The sequence below is a fragment of the Notolepis coatsorum genome (assembly GCF_963971535.1).
Source record: "Notolepis coatsorum genome assembly, chromosome: 3".
NCBI lineage: Eukaryota > Metazoa > Chordata > Actinopteri > Aulopiformes > Paralepididae > Notolepis > Notolepis coatsorum.
Genome location: NC_140167.1, coordinates 109,495,029 through 109,519,016, shown reverse-complemented (window position 1 = coordinate 109,519,016; position 23,988 = coordinate 109,495,029). Strand labels below are relative to the sequence as shown.

At 44.6% G+C, this 23,988-nt stretch overlaps 1 protein-coding gene across 1 annotated transcript in view; it reads right to left on the bottom strand.

Annotated features, from left to right (window-relative positions):
• Positions 1 to 2,104: 2,104 nt before the first annotated feature.
• LOC311225952 (26S proteasome non-ATPase regulatory subunit 4-like) overlaps positions 2,105 to 23,988 on the bottom strand; it is a gene marked incomplete at its 3' end in the record, with an annotated part of 130,436 nt that continues 108,552 nt past the window's right edge. The window contains exon 3 of the mRNA XM_084311339.1: positions 2,105 to 2,198. Within this exon, the coding sequence (XP_084167465.1) occupies positions 2,105 to 2,198 (94 nt within the window). The remainder of the gene's footprint in view (positions 2,199 to 23,988) is intronic.

The following is a 23,988-nucleotide window of genomic DNA, read 5'->3' as shown; positions in this document are numbered from 1 at the left end:
AGCGAAAACATCAGGATTTTGCGCGAGCTCCCACGCGACGATATTAATTGAGGGCCGGATTCGCAGTGATGGGGAAATGAAAAAAGGTCACCCGCCAAAGTGGCTGGTAAGAGTGACAGAGTTACACGCCACTGCCGAATTCTACCCGCATTTGGCGGGTGACGGATGTTAATGTCAAGCCCTGGTTATATTACAAAGAAAAATTATACATCCTGAACGCTTTGTGCAATTGCAATCACATTTGGTGGACATGGTGTAGATACGATGTCTGAGTGACCATGAGAAATGTGGCCAATAGGTGGCACTGTAGCAGCATCAGAAGTTTAAATTGCCATAATGCTCCTGTCTGTGAGAACTCCCCCCTCCCCCTGTCAAATATGAACAGCCACGTTGGAACTTTAAATCGGTAGGGGGTGCTGGGGGGTCGCCAGATGATAATAAAAAATAAAAATAAGAAATCCTTTTTTTTTTGTTGTTGTTGCGGTCAGGCCACTGAACTTAGAAGCAGGCCAGGCCAGTGTTTCTAGTTGCACCAGTGCAATAGTTAGATAACCTAGGTGGGGAACAACCAGGAGATCACTAGCTAACCTGTAATAATCCCCCCCAGAAAAATGTACTTTGCATTTGATATATTGCAAATATATGCCATCACACACACTGGCATTTAAAGGGTTAGAATTATAAAATGAATATGTGGTGTTATGATCAGGGCTGAAGTTGAATAAAATATTGTATTTATCAATTACAAAAAACTGAAAATCCATAATAATCTGTGTTGTTGCTAATCATACATATGCTAGCCTGTTTTTTAACAATAATTTGTGATGCCATCACAAACACTGGCATTTAAAGGGTACAAATAAAAAAAAAAATCCTGCACCAGAATGCAGGAAATGAAGTCTTTGTAACAAAAATATTCCTGGTGGGGGACCCCCAGACCCCCTGCTTAAAAAGTGGCCTGACTTGGGCTATATTTCCTGGCCTGAATGATTTCCCCAGTCCGGCCCTGGTTAAAAGCCTCCAATGCTTATTAGTGTGTGTGCGTTTGAACGTTTGCATGTTTCAACCATACATTTCCGTTTAACATTTTTAATTTTTTTTACCTCCTATAATAGTCGGGGTCGCGGCTCTCTGACACCGTTTTTTTTGGGTCGCGGCCTGAAAAGTTTGGGAACCCCTGGTCTAGCCTGTACCCCCCAGACATGTTGCTGGCCCCGTCAAAACAGTATCCTATCAGCCTCTCCATGGGCAGGTCGAGGCGTAAAAGTATTTTATACACAAACACAGCATCTCGGCTGTTGTGTCTGGGCCAGGCATTGTAAAAACCCCAAAAGAAGTTCTGAGCTTCCAAGTTGTCATCGGCGAACTGTATATTACACAAGAATTGTTCTTTTCCAGTGAGTGACATCAGTGGTTCCGTCAGCGCTCAAGCCAAAGAATGGGCTTTTGGATGCTTTGCCTCTAATTTGTCGCTGAATATCATGGGCAAACAGCTGTAAGATTTCGTTTTGGATGTTGTTGGACATCCAGTTGTCTCTCTTTTGGAGCCAATTCTTCAACTCGGGATCAGACAATACACACAATACACACAATATTAAAATGGTGAAGTGCTTTGAGCAGGATAAACTTATAATATACAGTGTTACAGTTATACAGTGACAGTATATACAAATATATAAATACTGTCATAAAAAAACCCATAAAGAAATAAAATATGTATATTTTTTTTCTTTTTTTTTTCTTTTTTTTTTGCAATAACTGAGGGGGGGTGCTGCAGCACCCCCCGCACCCCCCCTTCCAACGTGCCTGAATATGAATGTTGATTGATTGATTGAATGTGTGTGGTTCTCGAGGAACACTGCAAGCAGTACTTCTGGGGGCCCAGCAAACGGCCCTTTCTGAACGGGCACGCGCTCTGGACAGCCACGTTTGGAACGGGCACTGCGTTAGTTCACTTCATTACATGGCTTATTACCCGCCTCCACTCATGTTGCTCCGGCACATTAACGTGAAGCTGAAGGGGTTGGAGGACGGAGGCGGCTCCTGCGTGGCTCTGTTTCAACCAACCTCCAGAGGCAGGTTCTGACCCAGCCTCAGTGTGTGTTCACCAAACACTGAGCTTCCAGGCGGCGTGTTCTGAACCCAGCTCCACCGCCAGTCCGTTACAGAACACAGATACGGCATGGAAAACGGTGAGACTGAGAAGGAAGGGAGACATTTATTTGTCAGACAAAATACAAACAAACCACACACTTTGCAGAATAAATGTCTCTCTCTCTCTCTCTCTCTCTCTCTCTCTCTCTCTCTCTCTCTCTCTCTCTCTCTCTCTCTCTCTCTCTCTCTCTCTCTCTCTCTCTCCCTCCCTCCCCCACAGGTTCGTGTCTCTCACCAAGCGCTGATAGTGTTTGGAACCTACTGCCTTACAAGCTCGAAAGTCACCGTCATATCTTCACAGTGTATAATGTCTCTCTGTTTTGCCTTCCTGCACCAGGAAGCCCGGTTGCATCCCATTCTGATGGAATGAATGATAGCTATTTCTGACTTTTGTGCATCATATTTTAAGCCATAACAAAGGGCAATGACGCAAAATCCTGCTAGCATTTTTGTTTGTTTTTCTTCTCGATATGCCAGTAGACCTATGTGCATTGTAAGAGGCGATTCCAGGAAGCATACAGGACACAGCCATGAGCGGTCGCAAATTCCTGAGCTCCCGGAGCCCTCGTCAATACAGCAAACAAAAGAGATTTTGCGCACATTTTCTCCTCGTTATGTTTTGGATAACGGATTCGTACCTCTACTCAACGATGAAGCATAACCAGACAGAAGAGGAGAGAAGAGCAAAAATAGAAAAGGAGGTACACAGCGACTTTTATTTCCAAAACGGCACGGAACATAAGCACCTGGCCGTGGGGACAGCGACCGTTCACGCAACATTAACGGCCAATCCTGAAAGAAAGAACAGACCCCCGAATGGCAGAATGGACCGAAAGACCTTTTTGTCCCTTATCCTGCTACTCTCGGGAGACATTCATCTAAACCCAGGCCCGGTCTTGACCAGAACACAGGCGAGAAGACTTGGTCTGGCAGCGCAAGAAGCGAGGGAGGTTACCATCGCGACCTATATCAACAACTCAACCTGTGGCTATATCCACTGCGCGGACGGCAACTCTTCCCAAATGACGCCGCAGCAGACGAGCACACGTGAGGCAGAGACGAGAGGAGGTGAACCGAGGGTCGAAACCATGACGACCATCCCGACGCGGGATTTAAACATCACGACGCCCGATAGCCGGCTAGCCAGCGGAGCTAACGGCGAAAACATCCAGGAACAAAGGACTCTGGACCTTTGTTGTACCAGCACGGCGCGGGTCCCGACCCCCCCCTCCCCCCTTCCCACCCACGTCAACAAAGCCCCCCCAACCGGCAACCCCACGGACAAATCGCCTGATAAACTAGCCAACCTAGCCAGGCTGGCTATGTTTACCAGCCCAGGAGAACAAAAGGTTGCCGCCAGAAAAGAAAGGACAAAGGACTCCCCCTCCCCACACACCAACACACAGTCCTCACGGAGACAACAACAAAGCCCCCCCCCTCCCTCCCCCACAGCAGCACCAGAAGACCATTACCTGGAACTCGAAGACATCAATAACACAGCTAATAAAAACGGACTACACATCTTTCACCTTAATGTAAACAGCATTAAGCATAAGCTGGACGAATTAAGAAACCTGTTTATGAGCGGTAAGGTAGACATAATTTGCTTTACTGAAACTAAACTTGATCCATCTGTAACAGACCCTGAAATAGAAATAGAGAACTATACTATAGTCCGTAATGACAGAAACCAGTATGGAGGTGGTGTTTGTATGTACATACATAAGGACACCAAATTCATTACCCGTACTGACCTTCATCATGAGGCAATTGAAACCGTATGGGTGGAAATTTTATTTGAAAGGGCAAAATCTGTTCTAGTCGGCACAATATACAGACCGCCAGATCAAACTGGCTTTTATGATACTTTGGATGTGTGCTTAGCTGGAGCTGAGGATGCGGAAAAAATTCTTATTGGGGATTGGAACACGGATATGCAACAAAAAAATGCACCCGTCTTCAAATCCTTCAATAGGTTTTGTGATCTGCACGGCCTCAGCCAACTAATCACCCAACCCACAAGGATATGTGAATCAACTCAGACTACCATTGACCTCATACTGACCTCTGACAAGTCCAAGATCTCCAGTAAAGGGGTTATAGCATGCGGGTTAAGTGATCATTACATGATATTCTGTACCCGCAAAAAGCTAAAACTAAAGGCTGGCTGTCACAAAACAGTCACATCTAGAGACCTCAAAACCTACTCTAGCGAGGCCTTTAACCTTGAACTGGAGAGTCTGGACTGGTCAGATGAACTCAATGGTACACTGGTTGAAGAAACTTGGCTTGGCTTCAAAACCAAATTTTCATCAATACTAAACAAAATGGCCCCCCTAAGAACCACCAGGGTAAAAAATCGCGCTGAGCCATGGATGCACACTGAAATACTGACCGCTATGAAAGCCAGAGACAAAAAATGCTCTGAGTTTCGTAAAAGTCAGTCAAAGCTTACCAAAAGCACGAGCAGTGAACTCCAAGACCACGTGACTGAACTCAAACTAGAAAGAAACAGACTAAGAAATGACGTAAACTCCATGATCAAAACTGCTAAAAAAATTTTCATCAATGACAAAACCGAGGAAAACAAAAATAAACCACGTGAACTTTGGAAATTACTCAACAATCAACTAGGCTGCAGTAAAAAACTCAAAACCAGGTTCTCAAACATAAACATAAAGACGGACAACACGCTCATCACAGACAAGCTGGATGTAGCCAATTACTTAAACACTTTCTTCACAAACATAGCCACAACACTGGTAAACAAACTACCCTCCCACTCAGGGCAGTATGGGGTAGAACACATAGTAGCATACTACATGAACCTAGGCGTCCACAAAGACGACTTCAAACTGGAAATAGTAACTACAGATGAGGTACTCAAAAAACTGAGCGCCCTCCAACCAAACAAGGCCACTGGCCATGACAACATCCCCTCCAAATTCCTCAGAGACTCAGCAGCAGCCATCACCCCAGTCATCACACACATAATAAACCTCTCCATAAAACAGGGACACGTCCCCAAGGACTTCAAAATTGCGAGAGTAACACCCCTGCACAAAAAGGGCAGCAAATTAGACCCGGGTAACTACCGCCCTGTTTCTATCCTTACATCCATCTCGAAAGTCATGGAAAAAATAGTATACGAACAGATCGAAAAGTACCTCGCGGAAAAAAATCTAATCTACGAATTCCAATCTGGCTTCAGAACATCCCACTCCACTGACACATGCCTTCTCTACTTGAACGACCACATCAAACAAGAGGTGGACGCGGGCAAATACTGCGGCATGGTCATGCTGGACCTACAAAAGGCCTTCGACACTGTCAATCACACCATTCTGATTGACAAGCTAAAAGCAATTGGTTTTGATAGTTTATCAGTGAGCTGGATACAATCCTACCTGGAGGGGAGGGAACAGATGGTGGAAGTAAACGGTACCCTATCCCCCCCCCTCACAGTGAGCTGTGGTGTTCCACAAGGAAGCATACTAGGACCGCTACTATTCCTAATTTATGCAAATGACATGTCGTCAGCTTGTGACTGCAACTTGTTCCTGTTTGCGGACGACTCAGCCCTGCTGGTCTCTGACAAGAACAAGTTACAGGTTGAAAAAGCCCTCAGCTCGGAACTAGGCAAAATCTGCATATGGCTCGCCGACAACAAACTATCATTACACATGGGCAAAACAGAGTCCATTCTCTTCGGCTCAAATAACAAACTCAGCAAGACCGACGGCTTCTCGGTTACAGTGGGTGACAATATTATCACAAGGAAAGATGAAATTACCTACCTGGGTTCCATCCTAGAGGCTAATCTTTCCTGTGACAAAATGGCATCCAATGTAATAAAAAAAGTCAACCAACGAACGCGATTCTTGTACCGGATCTCCTCTCTGGTAAACAAGAATACCCTGAAGACTCTAGCAGGAGCACTCATTCAAGGGTACTACGACTATGCTTGCACCTCATGGTACCAAAGCACCTCAAAGGCACTAAAAAACAAATTACAAACATCTCAAAACAAGCTAGTCAGACTACTACTTGACCTGACTCCTAGAACCCACCTCACCCCTGCCCACTTTGACAACCTAGGATGGCTTAGAGTAGACGACAGAGTACAGCAACTTGCAATGGGCCTGGTCTACAAGATACACTACGCGACCAAGGTACCCATGTACATGTCAAAATACTTCCCAAAGGTCAGTGAATACCACGATCACAACACCAGAGGGAGCTCCACAAATCATGTAAAACCCAGATTCGGCTCAAACAAGGGACTAAACACGTTTCGCAATTATGCCACATCAATGTGGAACGCCCTGCCTAAAGCTGTAAAGGAATGTGAATCACTACCCACCTTCAAAAACACTCTCAAAAAACACCTACGTGAGACTGCAATTCGAAACTGGCCCCTACAAATGTCCTAACCTAGTTGTACAGTAAATGACCAAGTAAGGCTTTGTCAATATTCCAATGTACAGTGTAAAATGTGTGTGTGTCCCCTACCCAACCCCCCCCCCCCCCCCCCACCTCCAATGTACAGCCCTCACCCAACCCACCCAACCCCACCCCACCAACCTCCTCCAATGTACAGTTTCTACGCCAAATGTATATACACTCCTTTTCTGGACACTTTTGTATCACAAACAGTACTGTATTTGCAAATCTGATATGTCATAAATGTATAGATGTAGCAGTACTGTCTATCTGTATGTCATGTATGTCATATATGTTATGATGAATTGAAAATGGGGGACCCTGGTGGAAACAAGACGAAAGTCTTTCTCTGGTCTGCATCCCCTTAACAATTGTATGTATTGAGATGTACTGTACTGTACCCATTCTGCAATCTGTTAATAAACTTTTCAATCAATCAATCAATCAGCATTAAGCCCAGTCAGTCGTTACAGCCATTCACTGTCATTGATGTGAAGGTACACTGTAGGGAGAAAATAACATGATGGACCCTTAATGAAAATAAATTGCAGGGGCACACACTTAACACGCACATACTGTACATGAGTGAACACTACAAACACACACACACACGCACGCACACACACACACACACACACACACACACACACACACACACACACACACACACACACACACACACACACACACACACACACACACACACACACACACACACACACACACACACACACACACACACACAGTGACCTCATCGGGATGAAGAGAAAGGTCACACAGAGATCTCTCTCTTTCTTTCTTTCTTTCTTTCTTTCTTTCTCTCTCTCTCTCTCTCACTCTCTCTCTCTCTCTCTCTCTCTCTCTCTCTCTCTCTCTCTCTCTCTCTCTCTCTCTCTCAACCCCTTCCCCCACACCTCTCTCTGTTTCCTCTCCACCCACATCCCACCTCTCTCTCTCTCTCTCTTTCTCTCTCTCTCTCTCTCTCTCTCTCTCTCTCTCTCTCTCTCTCTCTCTCTCTCTCTCTCTCTCTCTCTCCATACGTTCGTCCATATTTTTGTGGTTATGCTGAGCAGCAGCACTGGCCCCACCCCCACTTCTACAAGTGACCTTCACCAGCTCAGCATGCAGGAACAGGGGGAAGATGGAGGAGGAGAGAGACTGGGGAAAGAGGAGAGAGGGAGAGAGGAGAGGGAGTTAACAGAGGCATGGAGTAGGCATGAAATAGAGAGGGGAGAGGAGGGGGGGGGGGTAGAGTGAGGGAGGGAAGCAGGTAAATAGGTTTTCATAGGAATGAGAATCAAGGAGGAGGAACTACAGGGAATTTGAATAGAGGAGAAATCGAAGAGGGCTGAAAGAGAGAGAGAGAGAGAGGGTGAGCGGGTGGGGTGGGGTGGGCATGAGGGAGGGGGAGGAGGAATGAGAGGAGACAGATTTCTTTCTCCTGCACGTAGAGAAGTGAACCCTTTTGGGTTGTCCTTGATCAAATACCACTGCCCCCATGTTGCCAAACGACAACCCATTTGAAATCAGAACATCGTTAATCCATGTCTCTGACTTTAAAATGAGTCGAATGGTCATAATGAGTGGACAGAGAAGTGTGACTATGTTATTAAAAACATAAATGTGTTAATAATAGATACAATTGAGAAACCATTAATTATGGATATTTCTACAATACTTGTGATGTACTGTACGGTAAGTGTTAGGTGTTGCCATCATTATATTCGGTACATTGTGTGCGGTCATTAGAATTTCCCTGTTATCATTTAAAAGCATGTAATCCGCAAACTTGCCGTGTTGTGGTGAAGACCACCGAGCTGAGACCGAGACATATAGGTCAAGATTTTGTCCTAGAGACCAAAACCCAAAGCCTTCTAGGTCTCTGTCAGCCTCATGAACACAGCCAGCACAGACAGGCAGTGGCACATTGTTATTATTTCACTGTAATACATGATTCAAACTATGCCCCCAGTAGGCTATTTCACTGTATTACATGATTCAAACTATGCCCCCAGTAGGCTATTTTACTGTATTACATGTTTCAAACTACACCCACAGTAGGTTATTTCACTGTATTACATGATTCAAACCACCCCCCAGTAGGTTATTTCACTGTATTACATGTTTCAAACTACGCCCCCAGTAGGCTATTTTACTGTATTACATGATTCAAACTACACCCCCACCCCCTATTTAAATGTATTACATGATTATACATCAGTATCTGATTTCATTGACCAACACCTATTGAACTGGGTTTGGATAATACATATAGACAAGGTTATTTTCCTGTTGTACCAGCCTAGGAGAGACAAGGCAGAGATTTACTGCAGTATGTGCTGCCTTGTTTGACCTTCTGTTTAACCCTCTTTAGCTGCCTTACAGCCACACACGCACGCACGCACTCACACGCACGCACGCACGCGCGCACACACGCACGCACGCACGCACACACACACACACACACACACACACACACACACACACACACACACACACACACACACACACACACACACACACACACACACACACACACACACACACAAACCATGATGAACCAGAGAGAGAGAGAGAGAGAGAGAGAGAGAGAGAGAGAGAGAGAGAGAGAGAGAGAGAGAGAGAGAGAGAGTAAGATGAATGGATGCTGGAGGCATTGCCATCTAAAGTCTAGTCGTTCTCTCTCTCTCTGACTCATCTCAAAGTCATGAACGGTTAAAGAGAGATTATGTAAAACTGCCTTATATGTTCTGTATGAGACTGGGGCTGTCAGATTCAGCAAACACAAACATGCACACATGCTCACTCTCTCTCAAACACACAAAACACCATGTTTTCATGCTTCGTGGGGACATTCCATATACTTACATTAATTTCTTAACCCCTTAAAGGCCAACTTGCAGGTTGTATTTTTGTTCAATAAACAATGTGACTAGGGCAACAGTGACTTTCATGAAGAGGGGGATTTTTTTTCTTCGAAATTGGCCCAGTTATAGTGTTTTTATCAAACATTTTGTCGACCAAACCACAGCCTGCACGCACATTAGTGGTCTGCAAGGGCCTTGAAATAAAGCCTGAGCCCTGCCCGAGCCCTTGAACTTGAGGCCCTGCCCGAAAATAAGCCCGACTGTAAATAATATTTTAAGCCCTAGCCCGCTGAAAACTCGAAAAAGATTATTATTATTATTATTATTAAAATATAATTTTTTTTGTATTTGTTTTAAATATTCGAAACACGGTTTTATATGAACGTAATAAATAAACAAAACTAAGAAGCATATACATAGCCTGTTTCGCAATGCTCGCTTATATCTCTGACTCACACATCAGCCTCGTAAAATGTATTGAAGGCTATAGAATCTTCTTTGACACACACACACACACACACGACACACAATAGCCTACTCAGTCAAACAAACAAACAGAAAACAGAAATCAGATTTCGAGCAGAGCAACGTAATGAAAATCACAACAAAACAGGTAGCGAGTCGAGTCCCAGCAAATAATAACATCACTCACCAGACGTCAGCAACGCGTTGAACACCGTTAACAAAACCGGCTACATACATCCCAATAACAAATTAAAACGTTCGCCAACTGGCTATATTCCAACACAACCAATCGAGTTGAACTTGTCCCCTAGCTGACTTCTCCCTGTGCGCTGCAGTCCAAATGTTTCTCTGGCGCAAAAGAGAAAGCGAATCTTAAAACGAAGGTTATCCTATAACCCTAAAAAAAAAAAAAAACGGCGGTGCCCGGGCCCGGCCGAGCCCGAATTATTTATAAAAAAAAAGCCCTACCCAGCCCGAACCCGCCGGGCCGGGCCGGGCCCCGTCGGGCCTGGGCAAGGTTGCAGTGCACTAACGCACATGCATATTTCAATCCATGGTTTTCATAGCGTGCGTGTGTCATCTTAATGATGACGTCACACTGGGTACAGGACAGCAGGGGGCAGCAGTAGTGGCAAAAGCAAAGAGCCTTCTTGTTACCTGAAGACATCCGGTTGCACTTGTTGACTGACACGTTGTGAGCTTGTAACACGCTGTTCTCTTCTCTAGCCTGACTGCTACAAACATGGTGAATATTTGTGTGTGTGGTGGGTGTACCAATTCCAGCCTTTCTGGCCATAAAGTGCACGCCTTTCCGAAGAAAGGCACGCCAGCCTTTAGATCATGGGTGAGATTCGTACAGGTGAAGAGGGCTGATTTCAAACGCCTTGTAGTGGATTCAGAGGAAGGCGAACGTTTCCTCGAGTGACGTCATGGCCCTGCTAGCGTCTGATAAGCTGTTTTGATTCGCGCGTGCATGTTATTCGTGCCTGGACATTTTTAACCCTTTCCGAGTGGCATTTCCGGCGTCAAAAGATTTTTTTTATAATGAAATAAGATACCAATGATGTAAACTACCCATAATTGAAGAGTAGGGTTTAACCTGCAAGTTGGGCTTCATACCTAACCTTGACCATACCAACTACATGCCTACAACCCTACAGTAACATCCTAACTTTAACCTTTAACTGTAAAATATGTCCTTCACCAGCCAATGTTTACCAGCCCACCATTTTTGTTGTTGCTGTTTTCATCACTTGTGGGGATAGTGTGGTTATATTTGGTCCCCACTAGGGAAGGAAAACAAGGACACACACACACACACACACACACACACACACACACACACACACACACACACACACACACACACACACACACACACACACACACACACACACACACACACACACACACACACACACACACACACACACACACACACACACACACACACACACACACACACACACACACACACGTACACTCTCATTAATCTTCATCTAATTACCATTTCAAGAATCATATCTTTATGAGTCATGTGTCGCAGGCATTCTGTTGACTTTGCCACTGCTTGGTTATGAGACGTGGGTGCCCCCCCACCCCAACCACCCACCCACCGACCCAGTGCAGCAGAATTGCAAAATACATTCCGCAATTCCATTCAATGTGTACCAACAATACGCTTTGTCATAGGACTGCATGCAAGCAAGCATTATATGCAAGAAACCAATGTATGGGTGCTGTACTCAAGCATAAAAAAATAATATAATCCACACACTTGCTCCCACTGGGTTTATTGTGGTCAACGTTTCGATCAAAGGACCTTCATCATGTCCACGATGTAATCGGTCCCCAGCAAACCACGTGCACATGTTTTGGAGTTGTTCATCCCTAGTGGATTTTTGGAAAAATATCTTCGATGCAGTACCCAAATTGAACCAGACCCTTTGACTGCGTTATTTGGTGTTTCCCCACCCTTATTACAACTGACAAAGACTAATAAAGAGGTTTTGGCTTTTGTTACTTTGCAAGACGGTTAATCCTACTTCAGTGGAAATCCTCCATACCCCCTTCTCATGCCCTTTGGATTAAATCTATTCCCTCTAGGGTCGGCCCACGCTGTTTGCACCCGCCCGCGGGTAAAAACGGCAGAGAGAATTTCTCAGAAATGGCCAAAAAGTCATGCATTTCAGAAATCGGTCAAAATAGAGAAATGGCATTTTTGAGTGCTTTGAGATGTTATTTATATGTCTCCTTATTTACAAAACTTGTGAAGCTAGGCTAACGTGATAAAGCCCTACATCTATGCCCAACAGAGAGTATAACTCTGTTATTATGACTCTGCCAGAGTTCTGTGATGATAAAATATCTATATCTGTACATATCCCTTACCTACTCTTACTAGTTACTATATCTATATCTGTACATATCCCTTACCTACTCTTACTAGTTACTATATCTGTACATATCCTTTACCTACTCTTACTAGTTATGCTGCTTAACCCTAACCCTGAGGAGGTATTCTGAAATTATTATCTAAATAACAACAATAAGATCCAATAAATAGACACAATATCCAATATGGAGACAACAATACCCATATGGAGAAGACTTGGTAAAGTCTTATGACCCTCTACCTAGGTTTTAGGCATGGTCATATAATATTCAATATATAGACATATAATACCCATATGGAGAAGACTTGGTAAAGTCTTATGACCCTCTACTGTTACACTCCCAGACCAGCCCAAGTCTGGGAGAGTCAACACGTAGGCCCTACTGCTAGTGTGGCTCTTGCCACTAGTGAAGCTTCGGTAGCTACTCCCTTAGCTCCGGCTAGCATAGCTCCCGCAGCTAGCACAATCCAGACAGCTAGCGTTGGCCCAACAGCTAGTTTGGCTCCTGCCACTAGTGTAGCTCCGGTAGTTATTTCCGTAGCCTCGGCTAGCATAGCCCTTGCGGGTAGCACAGTACCGGCACCTAGCATTGCACAGGCAGCTAACCAAACCTTCACTGCCAGCCTGGTTCCTGCTAGGGCAGCTCCGGCTGTTACTGTTCCTTCTCCAGCTACTATGCCACATCTCGCCGCCGAGACCGGTCCAGTCTCCACGCTCTGCCCAGCCCAGGTGCTCCCCGGCAGGGGGCCAGAGAAGGCAGGACGCCCAGCCCAGGCACTCCCCGGCAGGGGACCAGAGGAGGCAGGACGCCCAGCCCAGGTGCTCCCCGGCAGGGGGCCAGAGGAGGCAGGACACCCAGCCCAGGTGCTCCCCAGCAGGGGGCCAGAGGAGGCAGGACGCCTCTGTCCAGCCTCTACACCTGGTCCGGCTGCTATGCCGGGTCCCCGCTCCTCAACTGGTCCTGGCTTCTCGTCTGATCCTGGCTCCTCCTCGACTGGTCTTGGCGCCCCATCTGGTCCTGGCTCCTCGACTGGTCCTGGCTCCCCGTCTGGTCCAGCCCTACGCCGTGATCGGCGCCCTGGTCCTCGCCGTGGTCTTCGCCGTGGTCTTCGCCGTGGTCTGCGTTGGATCCTATTCCGGGGGTCGTCGCCGTCGCACCTCTGTGCCGGCTCTCCCGATCCGGTTCCTAGTCTGGCGACGGGAGGGTCCCTCGTCCGGGATCCTGCTCCGGGGTCCTTACCCTCGCCCCTTGGCTCCAGGTTCCATGTCCGGCCCCCTGTTTCTCTCCCCGCCTCCCCTCTCTGGGCCTCTGTCCCTGGGTCCATTCCCCCTCTCCGGGTCTCTGTTCCCATCCCCACCCCCCCTCGTCGGGCCTCTGTCCCCGGGTCCAGCCCCCCTCTCCGGGCCTCTGTTCCTGTCCCCACCCCCCCTCTCCGGGCCTCTGTTCCCATCCCCACTAGTGCACTGCAACCCTGCCCGAGCCCGACGGGGCCCTACCCGACCCGACGGGTTCAGGCTGGGTAGGGCTTTGTTTTTAAATAAATAATTCGGGCTCGGCCGGGCCGGGCTGCGCCCTCTTTAAAAAAATGTTTTTATTGCGCACGCGCCTCACGCTACTTTCACTTTCAGTTTTGCGCCAGCTGTCATCAGAGATCAGAAAGTCAGAGCCTTGTGTCTCTGAGTCGCGATGGATAAGTTAACAGATCGGGAATTAGGGAAAGGGAGAGCTTTTGAAAGTTCCCAATGCATCTGGGAAAGCTGCATTTTTGGAAACATTTGGATGTAATTACCTCAGGGAGAATTCGAGGACAGTAGAACAGTGCTGAAGACCGAAGTGGTTCAATAACTTCAATTGTTGTTTGAAGTTGGAATATAGCCAGTTGGCGAACATTTAAATTTTTTCTTGGATGTATTTTATATATAATTGACTGCTGGTTGAGTTTTTTCTGTATACTTTTGTGTCATGATGACATTAATGTTTTAGTCTGTGTCTGCCAGTACCTCTGTATACTCGCAACAGCAGTTTTTGGACTGAGTGATGAGGCATTCGCGAAACAGGCCTATAATGCTTGTTAGTTTTCAGCATGATATGCGTTATTTAGGTAGACCTATTGGACATTTTCGTTTTTGTTTATTTATTAAGTTAATATATAAACAGTGTTTCGAATATTTAAAACAAAAAATTATTTAATATTTGGCTATATAATATAATGCTTCATTAGTTTTCAGTGCGATATGCGCCTATCTGTTATTTAGGTAGACCTATTGGACATTTTCGTTTTTGTTTATTTATTAAGTTCATATAAAACCGTGTTTCGAATATTTAAAACAAATACAAATTAAAAGTACATTTTTAAGTCTAATACATATTATTTTTTTCGGGCTTTCACTCGGGCTAGGGCTTCAAATGTTGCATTACAGTCTGGCTTATTGTCGGGCAGGGCCTGAACGTCATGGGCTCGGGCTGGGCACAGGCTTAATTTCAAGGCCCTTGCAGACCACTAATCCCCACCCCCCCTCTCCGGGCCTCTGCACCCGTTTTCAACCCTCCTGGCTGCTATGCCCCTCCTGGGTTCTTTCCTCGGACTCCCGGTCCCAGTTCTCCGGGTCCTCGTCCTCGGTTTTTGCCAGGGTCTCGACCTCCTGCTTCGCCCGTGTCCGGACGATGTTCTAGGGGGTCTGGAAGCCCCCCGTTAGGGGGGGGGGGGGGGGGGGTACTGTTACACTCCCAGACCAGCCCAAGTCTGGGAGAGTCAACACCACAGACACAGTGTGAACAATGGGTATCGCTGTCCCAGACAAGGAACAGACAGTATGAAAGATGTGAACAGTGGTATCATGGCGCCATCTAGTGATCATCTACAGATGATGCACGCTGTGGTGATAAATCTCCTGAACAGTATGCTGTTGTTGCATTTATTGTTGATGTTACAATTGTTATCTGTTTAGGTTGTTCTCTGTGTTTGTATCTCTGATTCTGTGGGTTGTATAGCCTAGTCCTTGTTCCTGTTGTGTTTGATTATGGTATTAGTTCTTATTTCCTTTCTTCCCCCAGCTGTCGTCCATTATTAATTAGTGTTAATTAGTGTCAGTATTTATTGCTTGTGGTTTGTTGGGATGGTTGTGGCATCATTCCTCCGTGTTTCCTGTTCCTGTGTTGTCTTTGTCAAACATCGTCCTTGCCCTGTAGTTGTGTTCTGTCTAAAGTAAGTGTATATTAGTTTTCTGTTTTATTGCTCTTTTATTTCGTGTGTTCAGTCCGTCTTCTGGTTAGGTTTTGTTTTGTATTTAGAGCCAGCGCAGCTGTGCCCATTGTTTGTGCTTGAATGTACATTTGTCACGTTGCTAAGTAAAAGCTCTTTAAATCGTGACCGTCGTCTCCTGCCTCATATCCCTGCTCACTCTCGTCCTGCTGTCTTGGGTTCTACCTCCACCTTACCCCGTCGTAACACTGTACCTAGGTTTTAGGCATGGTCATATAATATCCAATATATAGACATACAATACCTATATGGAGACATAAGACTTGGTAACAGAGTAGGTAATTTGGACCCTGGGCCCTTTGAGCCCTTAACACATCCCACGCCGGAAACGGCTTACAACGTGTTTCAAGTTCATGCGAATTCTGCCAATCCACAGCGTACAACGTTATTGAGATCATATTAAAATTTTTTGCCATGTTATTCATAATTCGCTTCAATACTGCCGCCTGGTGGATGATCGGCGAGTTGCCAAACCGGAAATGGACTAGTCGATCTCGGTGCGTCTGGGAAATGCGTCCGGCACTCGCATATTGTTGCGGGACTGTATACACACGTCCGTGTATAGCGATCGCTGCCATAACGCAATAATCGATACGATTTGGCCGTTTATTATGATTATACAAACCAGAAATGGATTTAGGAGATCGCCGTCAAATAAGTGGGATCTTTTTCCTCCAGTCTCATCGTCGAACGATAAGAGGACGCTGACGTCATTTTCAGTGAGTTTGTTTATTATTATCCATGCAAACTGCTATCAATATATCACCCATACTACATAAAGCATTTACTGACGATCACGGAATTATAAACGACCCCCCCCCCCCCTTTCATCCGCGTATGATAAGTCATAACGTTTAGGATCATGTACAGTTGACATTTTTAATATAGCGTGTATCGCCAACAAACGGCATTTGATAATCTATATATGCGTTTATGCCTATATCTCACGTTCTAGGAATTACTGCAGAAAACGATAAAAACATATTTATATTCTAGACCCGGGGGTCTCAAACTCAATTTACCTGGGGGCCGCTGGAGGTAGAGTCTGGGTGAGGCTGGGCCGCATCAAATATTCCACAAAAAAAGGGTTTCAAGTATTCAAAAAAAAAGTACAACTGATCCAATCTTCTCAATCTTTAGCAATAACATTTCAGAACATGAACAGTTCTTCAGAACATGAACGGTTCTTCAGGCTTCTCAGTGGTGTCAGTGGACTCATCCACAGCTATGGAAATGCACTGTGCATTTTTTTTATTCTATCACAAAGCTGTTTAATCAGTTATTCTGGTTGCTGTGCGATCTGAGGGGGATTTGCTTTTGTTTGCCTTCAAACATGGTCTCCATCACTTCAGTCATACATTATTTTCAAATAGCTACCGTTTCTTGGCATATAGTCACATAATTGGTTTGGTGCTGGGACCAGGGGAGTAGCTGGGGGGGGGGGGGGGGGGTTAGGATGATTCCAAGGGCCCAGCAATGGGGGGGGGGGGGGGGCCAGAGAACACTATTATTATCTTTTTATTAATATGGTTTTATTATTATCCTAAAGTAAGTTAATGTAGATGACTCAAAAGTATAATTGCCTGTATTATAAAAAAATAGGTAAAAACCATATTATGCGTTTTCATCAATAAATAAATGCCCCAAATTTTTTTATAGATTGGGGGCCCCACATTTTTTTATAGATTGGGGGCCCACAAATTGATTCTTTCATGGGGCCCAGAATTTCCAGCTACGCCCCTGGCTGGGACTCAGGATGAACGCATGTTTTTCCGTCCATTCACCTTTGAATTGCAGTCGACTTTTCTTTTACTGACCATCTTTGAAAATGCCATATTTTTCTGCTGGCTGCCTGCTGGCGAAAATAGGCTAATAGCTACATTTATCTCACAGAGATAAAACTGGGAGCGAGTTTACTGTAGATGCGCTTTCAATTCTGCTCCGACTTGAACTGAAAGAGAGAGACGACATGCAGTCCGTGAAGACCCGCCCTACTCTCCTACTCTGCCTCTGATTCGCAGACTGTGGGTGAGGGGGAAAAACGCTGACGGGACGCGTATGTGATTGGACCAGACCCGTACACACAGACAGACAGTGGCAGTGCTGCCGGACAGAGTAGCCTCCAGCTGCATCCCCGGAGATTACCGCTCACGGGCAACTTCCGCCAGCCACACGACATTTCTGCCGCTGACAGGACACACGCTGATTGGCGGAAAGTACGGAAGTATCTCTAAGTACGTCTGACGTATCTCGAAGTACGTCTGACGTTTCTCTACGTTAGCAAACGTTAATTGAACGTCAAAAGCAAGTACGTCTGCGCTGACGTGCGGTTGTTGAGAGTGAGATTGAAGAGTTCCTTGTTCCGTTATCAACATGAGAGGGGGGGGGGGGGCGAAGTTACTGGACGTATATCGATCAGGTAGGAATATCTTGTATTGATCAGGTTAGTAGATATTGTACCGATCAGGTATTACAGATTACAGATCATGAAATAAACTAAACTGTTCAAACCCATTTAGACTGTTTCTCATTCCTGTACTGTTTATACTCTGCTCCTGTGTTGTAACCCAACCCCCTCCAATGTACAGTAAATGACCAAGTATGGTTTTGTCAATATTCCAATGTACAGTTTTGCTTGTACAGTTGTACAGTGTCCCCAACCCACCCACCCCTCCTACCCGACCCCCCCCCCCCCCCAACCACCTCCAATGTACAGTCCCCCCCCCACCTACCCAACCTCCTCCAATGTACAGTTTCTACGTCAAATGTATATACTCTCTTTTCTGGACTCTTTTTGTATCACAAACAATACTGTATTTGCAAATCTGGTATGTCATAAATGTATAGATGTAGCAGTACTGTCTATCTGTATGTTGTGTATGTCATATATGTTATGATGAATTGAAAATGGGGGACCCTGATGTAAACAAGACGAAAGTCTTTCTCTGGTCTGCATCCCCTTAACAATTGTATGTATTGAGCTGTACTGTACTGTACCCATTCTGCAATCTGTTAATAAAGTTTTCAATCAATCAATCAATTTATTTATCCTTTATTTATCCAGGAATGTCCCATTGAGATACAAGATCTCTTCTTCCAGGGAGTCCTGTCAATCAGACAGCGTTTGCTCTGTACCTACCTGTATTCCAATAATGGATTTGTCCATACCTGAGATCCATAGATGTCCCTAGATGAGAGGTTAATGGTGTTACCCAGTGTCTCAAAATACTGAGGATAAGGTGTAACAAATACAAACATAGTTCAGTTATTGGGTTGTAATGCTAAAATGCGTTTCAAATCTAATGGCATTACATAACTATTTACAGCTTTTAGGTAACACAAGTGTTATTGATCTAAGCCAGTGTTTCTCAAAGTGGGGGGCGCAGAGACATGACAGGGGGGGCCTTAAGATTTATATATAAAAAAAAAAAAAAATTGGATTACAGAAAATTATCACTAAAGTGCAATCTGTTGCAGCTGCACTGTTCTCCATGAAAATACCATTTCTCAAAATCTGAAAATCATTATTTAATAAAACACAGAAAAGGATCACCAAGTTACTCTGGATAAAAAAAACCTTTACGGACAACATTGAGACAAAGCTTCCTGACACATCTCCATCCAAACTCTTGGAAGAACTCTTTGAAATCTCATCTGATACCACCTAGAGAGCTAGTTTCAGAGTGTGGTGCTGAGTACCAAGTATCTCATCTCATGGCCCACCAAGTATCTCATGGTGCAGCAGTTAAGGTGTTGATACCATTCAGCACCACATACAGTATCTGTGTGAAGCTGGCTTTTCATCCATGACAGCTCTGAAAACAAAATATAGGGCCAATTTGAAAGGTCACGATATTGGTGTTATTTCAATAAATTTAAACATGGCCCATTTCATGACTATTTTGTTGGGGCGAGGGGGGGGGGGGCCCAAAATATTTTGGTCCGCCAAAGGGGGGCCTGACAGAAAAAGTTTGAGAAGCACTGATCTAAGCGATGGTTATTTCAACATGTAAATGCAATAATAAACTGCAGAAGAAATCAGTCGACAGTGTTTTTAGCAATTTGTAAAAAAAAAAAATATTTCCATTGCCGAGAACCAGTCCCATGGCCAAATGATGGTTGAAGGCGTTATCTAGAAGAAAGCACAAACATAATTTCTGTTAGGCCAGTACAGCTCCTGTGCATTAATCTCTTCAAATAAGGGACAATAATAGGACAAGTAATATTTCTGTTGCACACAAGAAATTGGCCGCTCATCACCACAGATCAAACTGAGGTTGAGAAAGGGCAGGGACAGTTAATAATATTGTATATAGTTTACACTGCCTTTTTATTATATTTTTACTTCTCCACTGACTGTACTATAATTATGTGACCTATACCTCTATGTCTTCTACTACCTGTACCTCCCCTCCCCCCTCCCCATGCTGTACTATAATTATGTGACCTGTACCTCTATGTATTCTACTACCTGTACCTCCCCTCCCCCCTCCCCATGCTGCTGAATTTATCTTATCTTATGAATACAATGTAATAATAAGGCTTACCTTGTAATTGCATTTCTCCATCTTTGTTAAAGTTGTTTGCTGCGTGCTAACTAACTGCATCTGCTTTTGACGTTCAATTAACGTTCGCTAACGTAGAGAAACGTCAGACGTACTTCGAGATACGTCAGACGTACTTCGAGATACTTCCGTACTTTCCGCCAATCAGCGCGTGTTCTGTCAGCGGCAGAAGTGTAGTGTGGCTGGCGGAAGTTGCCTGTGAGCGGTAATCTCCGGGGATGCAGCTGGACCCTATTGGCCGGACATGCAGAGCACTGCTCGCAGAGGAGAGAGATAGCGAGGAAGCATTTGCTTCCACTTTACTTGATATCACTCCGGAATCACGTTTCAACCAAGTCACTAACATAACGTTGCTGTCATGAGCCTGCGCTATGGTGGCCTACAAGTGATAAAATAAATAAAACTTCCAACTCTCGCGCAACGACTCGGCAAACAGTTGCGCGCGGGCCGCATTAACACTAAACGTTGATGTCCAGTAGGGGGCCGCAAAATATCATCCCGCGGGCCGCGAGTTTGAGACCCCTGTTCTAGACGGTATTTTCGTATGAATCTATGAATGAAAAAGTAAAACGTTCCTACATCCTGAACGATAGATAATCGATGTTGAATGGGCCATAGTAATGTCAATTTAGCAATACAATTTAAAAAGTTATAGCCCTGCAAAGAAGGTGAACATCTCCATAGGCTTACAGTGCTGGCAGAGAGTGGTATAAGATGCTCAAATTGCGTGGCAGGGAATGTGTTAATAGTTTTGTTTTCTATTCAAGGCCCTGTGGGATTGAAATATGGTGACAAGGACAGTGCCGGTGCACGCAAGTGCGCCACCCAGCCGTAGACTCTCCTATCCCAAAGCCTGGCACTCAGTAGAAAACCAGGGGGGAAGTCTCCCGCGAACCTTTACCAACCTTCACTGTAAATCTCAGCTCTCTGTTCAACAGCTAATCAGGAGGATCTCTATCTCTCTCTCTCTCTCTCTCTCTCTCTCTCTCTCTCTCTCTCTCTCTCTCTCTCTCTCTCTCTCTCTCTCTCTCTCTCTCTCTCTCTCTCTCTCTCTCTGCATCACTATAGTTAGCACTCTGTTTCTATGATCCCCTCACTATATATCTTATACAAATAACAATATATAAAGTATAGAAAAGGCTGGGTAGCGCAGTGGACTAAGCACTTGCCTACCACCGCAGAGACTCTGGGATCTAATCCAGCTGTCAGCGGTACCTCCGGCTTGGTCAGTCGTCCCTACTAATACAATTGGCAGTGTTAGCGGGTGGGAAGCCGGTGGGGTATGTGTCCTGGTCGTTGTAAACAGCGACTCCTACTGGTCGGTCGGGGCGCCTGTTCAGCAGGGAAGGGATCTGGGGGAGGTAGTGTGATCCTCCCACACGTTACATTCCCCCAGTGAGAGTCCTCGCTGTCAGGTGAAAAGAAGCGGCTGGCTGACTCCACATGTATCAGAGGAGACATGTGATAGTCTTCACCCTCCCTAGGCCGACAGTGGGGGGGAAATGCGTGCAACGACCAGGAAGGGAATTGGCATAACGACTAAAATTGTGATGGGAGAAAAATACAGGAAAAAAGTGAGGACAAAAAATAGATACAAATAAAAGAAAATAACATTTCTAATGACACCCTAGCGATGCTGTCCCTGGATGCAATGAAAGCCTTTGATAGGTTAGAATGGTCTTATTTATGGGCAGTACTAGAAAGGATGGGGTTAGGAAAAGGATTCATTGATATGATAAAAGTATTATACAAAGACCCATCGGCCATGATTACAACAGGTATAATGACCTCCGAAATCTTTCCGGTGTCGCGCTCTTCCAGACAGAGTTGCCCTCTTAGTCCCGGACTATTCGCTTTATCATTAGAGCCTTTAGCACAATATATAAGACAATCCCAATCCATAGAACCAATCGCAATTAAGGGCACACAACATCATATTAGTTTATATGCGGACGACGTAATATTGTTCATGCAAAACCCTACCACCTCGATGCCTCATCTTCTCAAGTTGATTGATGACTTTGGCAATCTATCGGGATTTAGGATAAATTGGCCAAAGTCGGCCTTCCTACCACTTAATGCCCCTGCAAAAAATATACTCCTTCCAGAAAAAATACCAATGGTAAAACACTTCAGATGTTTAGGAGTTGAGGTATTCCCTACTATAAGCCATACGGTGAAGTACAATTACACAATATTCCAAGATAAGATCAAATACGACTTTGACAGGTGGTCCAAACTTAAAAACTCAGTACAGGCCCGAGTATCAATAGTTAAGATGGATGTTTTACCTAGAATCAACTTCATTAGCTCAATGTTACCGTTACCCCCTCCTGATGGTTACTGGAAAAATTACACTCCACCGCATATACATTTATTTGGAATAACAAACCTCCACGAATAAAAAGATCCACCGCACAGAGAAATAAAGCCGACGGAGGTTTAGTATTTCCAGACTTTTACCACTATTTTAAAGCGTACTCTTTAAGACCACTGACAACCTGGTTTGACTCCCAAGCATCTGTATCCTGGAGAAACTTAGAAGAAAATATAGTAGCACCACATAGACTGCAGGACATAGTATACACCATATTATCAATTAAGCAATGCAAATTGAAATTTGGCCCCCTTATTACACATGTGATCCGGATATGGCGTGAAACACAAAAAAAATATTCTAACCAACATAAATGGCATAGCCATACTCCCCTATTCAATAACAATGCACTCCTTATTGGAAAACGATCTATCAGATACCCCAAATGGGAAAAGCAGGGCATACATACATTGGGAGATGTTTTCAACAAACTGGGTTTTTGTCATGATATACATAACAAATTTAACCTCACCAGTTCCACACATTATTTTTACACACAGTTATTGCAATGTTTGAAGGCTCATGGAGTCCCATTAAGGATACCAATTGAGCACCACAGATATCACAAATTCTTCTATGAAAGAGAGACATCGAGAGGCTTCGTATCTGATTTTTATCATCACTTACTAACGTCTTCGTATGGAATCCTTCCCCTAGACTCAGTCTGGAGGAGGGACATACCAGACTTGGAAATAGATTTTGATTGGCAAGAATTCTGGGCAAACGTTCAAATTGCGTCACGCAACCCGGACCATCAACAAATTTATCTTAATTATATTCATAGGACATACCTGACTCCTATAAGATTGATCAGAATGGGACTTAGACAAGATTCTCTATGGTCCTTATGTACAAATGGGGATGAGGGTACATTTATGCACATGTATTGGGATTGCCCACCGGTTAAGATATTCTGGGAAGAAGTGACCCAGCAATTATCAGAATTCTTATTTCTGAACATACCTGTACATCCCTCTGTATTGCTGTTGAATGATGTTTTTCAGTTTGCAGCCCCTATACAGCTAAAGAGACTAGTTTTATCCGGTCTCACAGCTGCTAAAAAGCTGATAGCATCACGATGGATTCAACCGTTTAAAATGTGCCGGAAGGTATGGGTTCTTACCTATCTCGATGTGATTTATCTAGACATATCTACAGCAAGAATTTTAGGTGTCAGTGAAACCAACATTGCAATCTGGTTAGAAGTGGTCGAGAGAATAAAAGCTAGCATATGAATTGTAGTGCCTGGTTAGAAACGAATGAAAATGGATGGATTATCCAAGTGGGGGAACGGGGGGGAGAGCGAGCAAGAGCAAATGTATGTATTGTATTAGATAGCAAGTATTAGGTATATATCTCGTAAACTACATTTATATTTATTCAAATGGAATGTATTGTCCTGTGATTTACATTGGATGTTTACTGTTAATGCTTGTGTGTCTAATTTTATGTTATGTT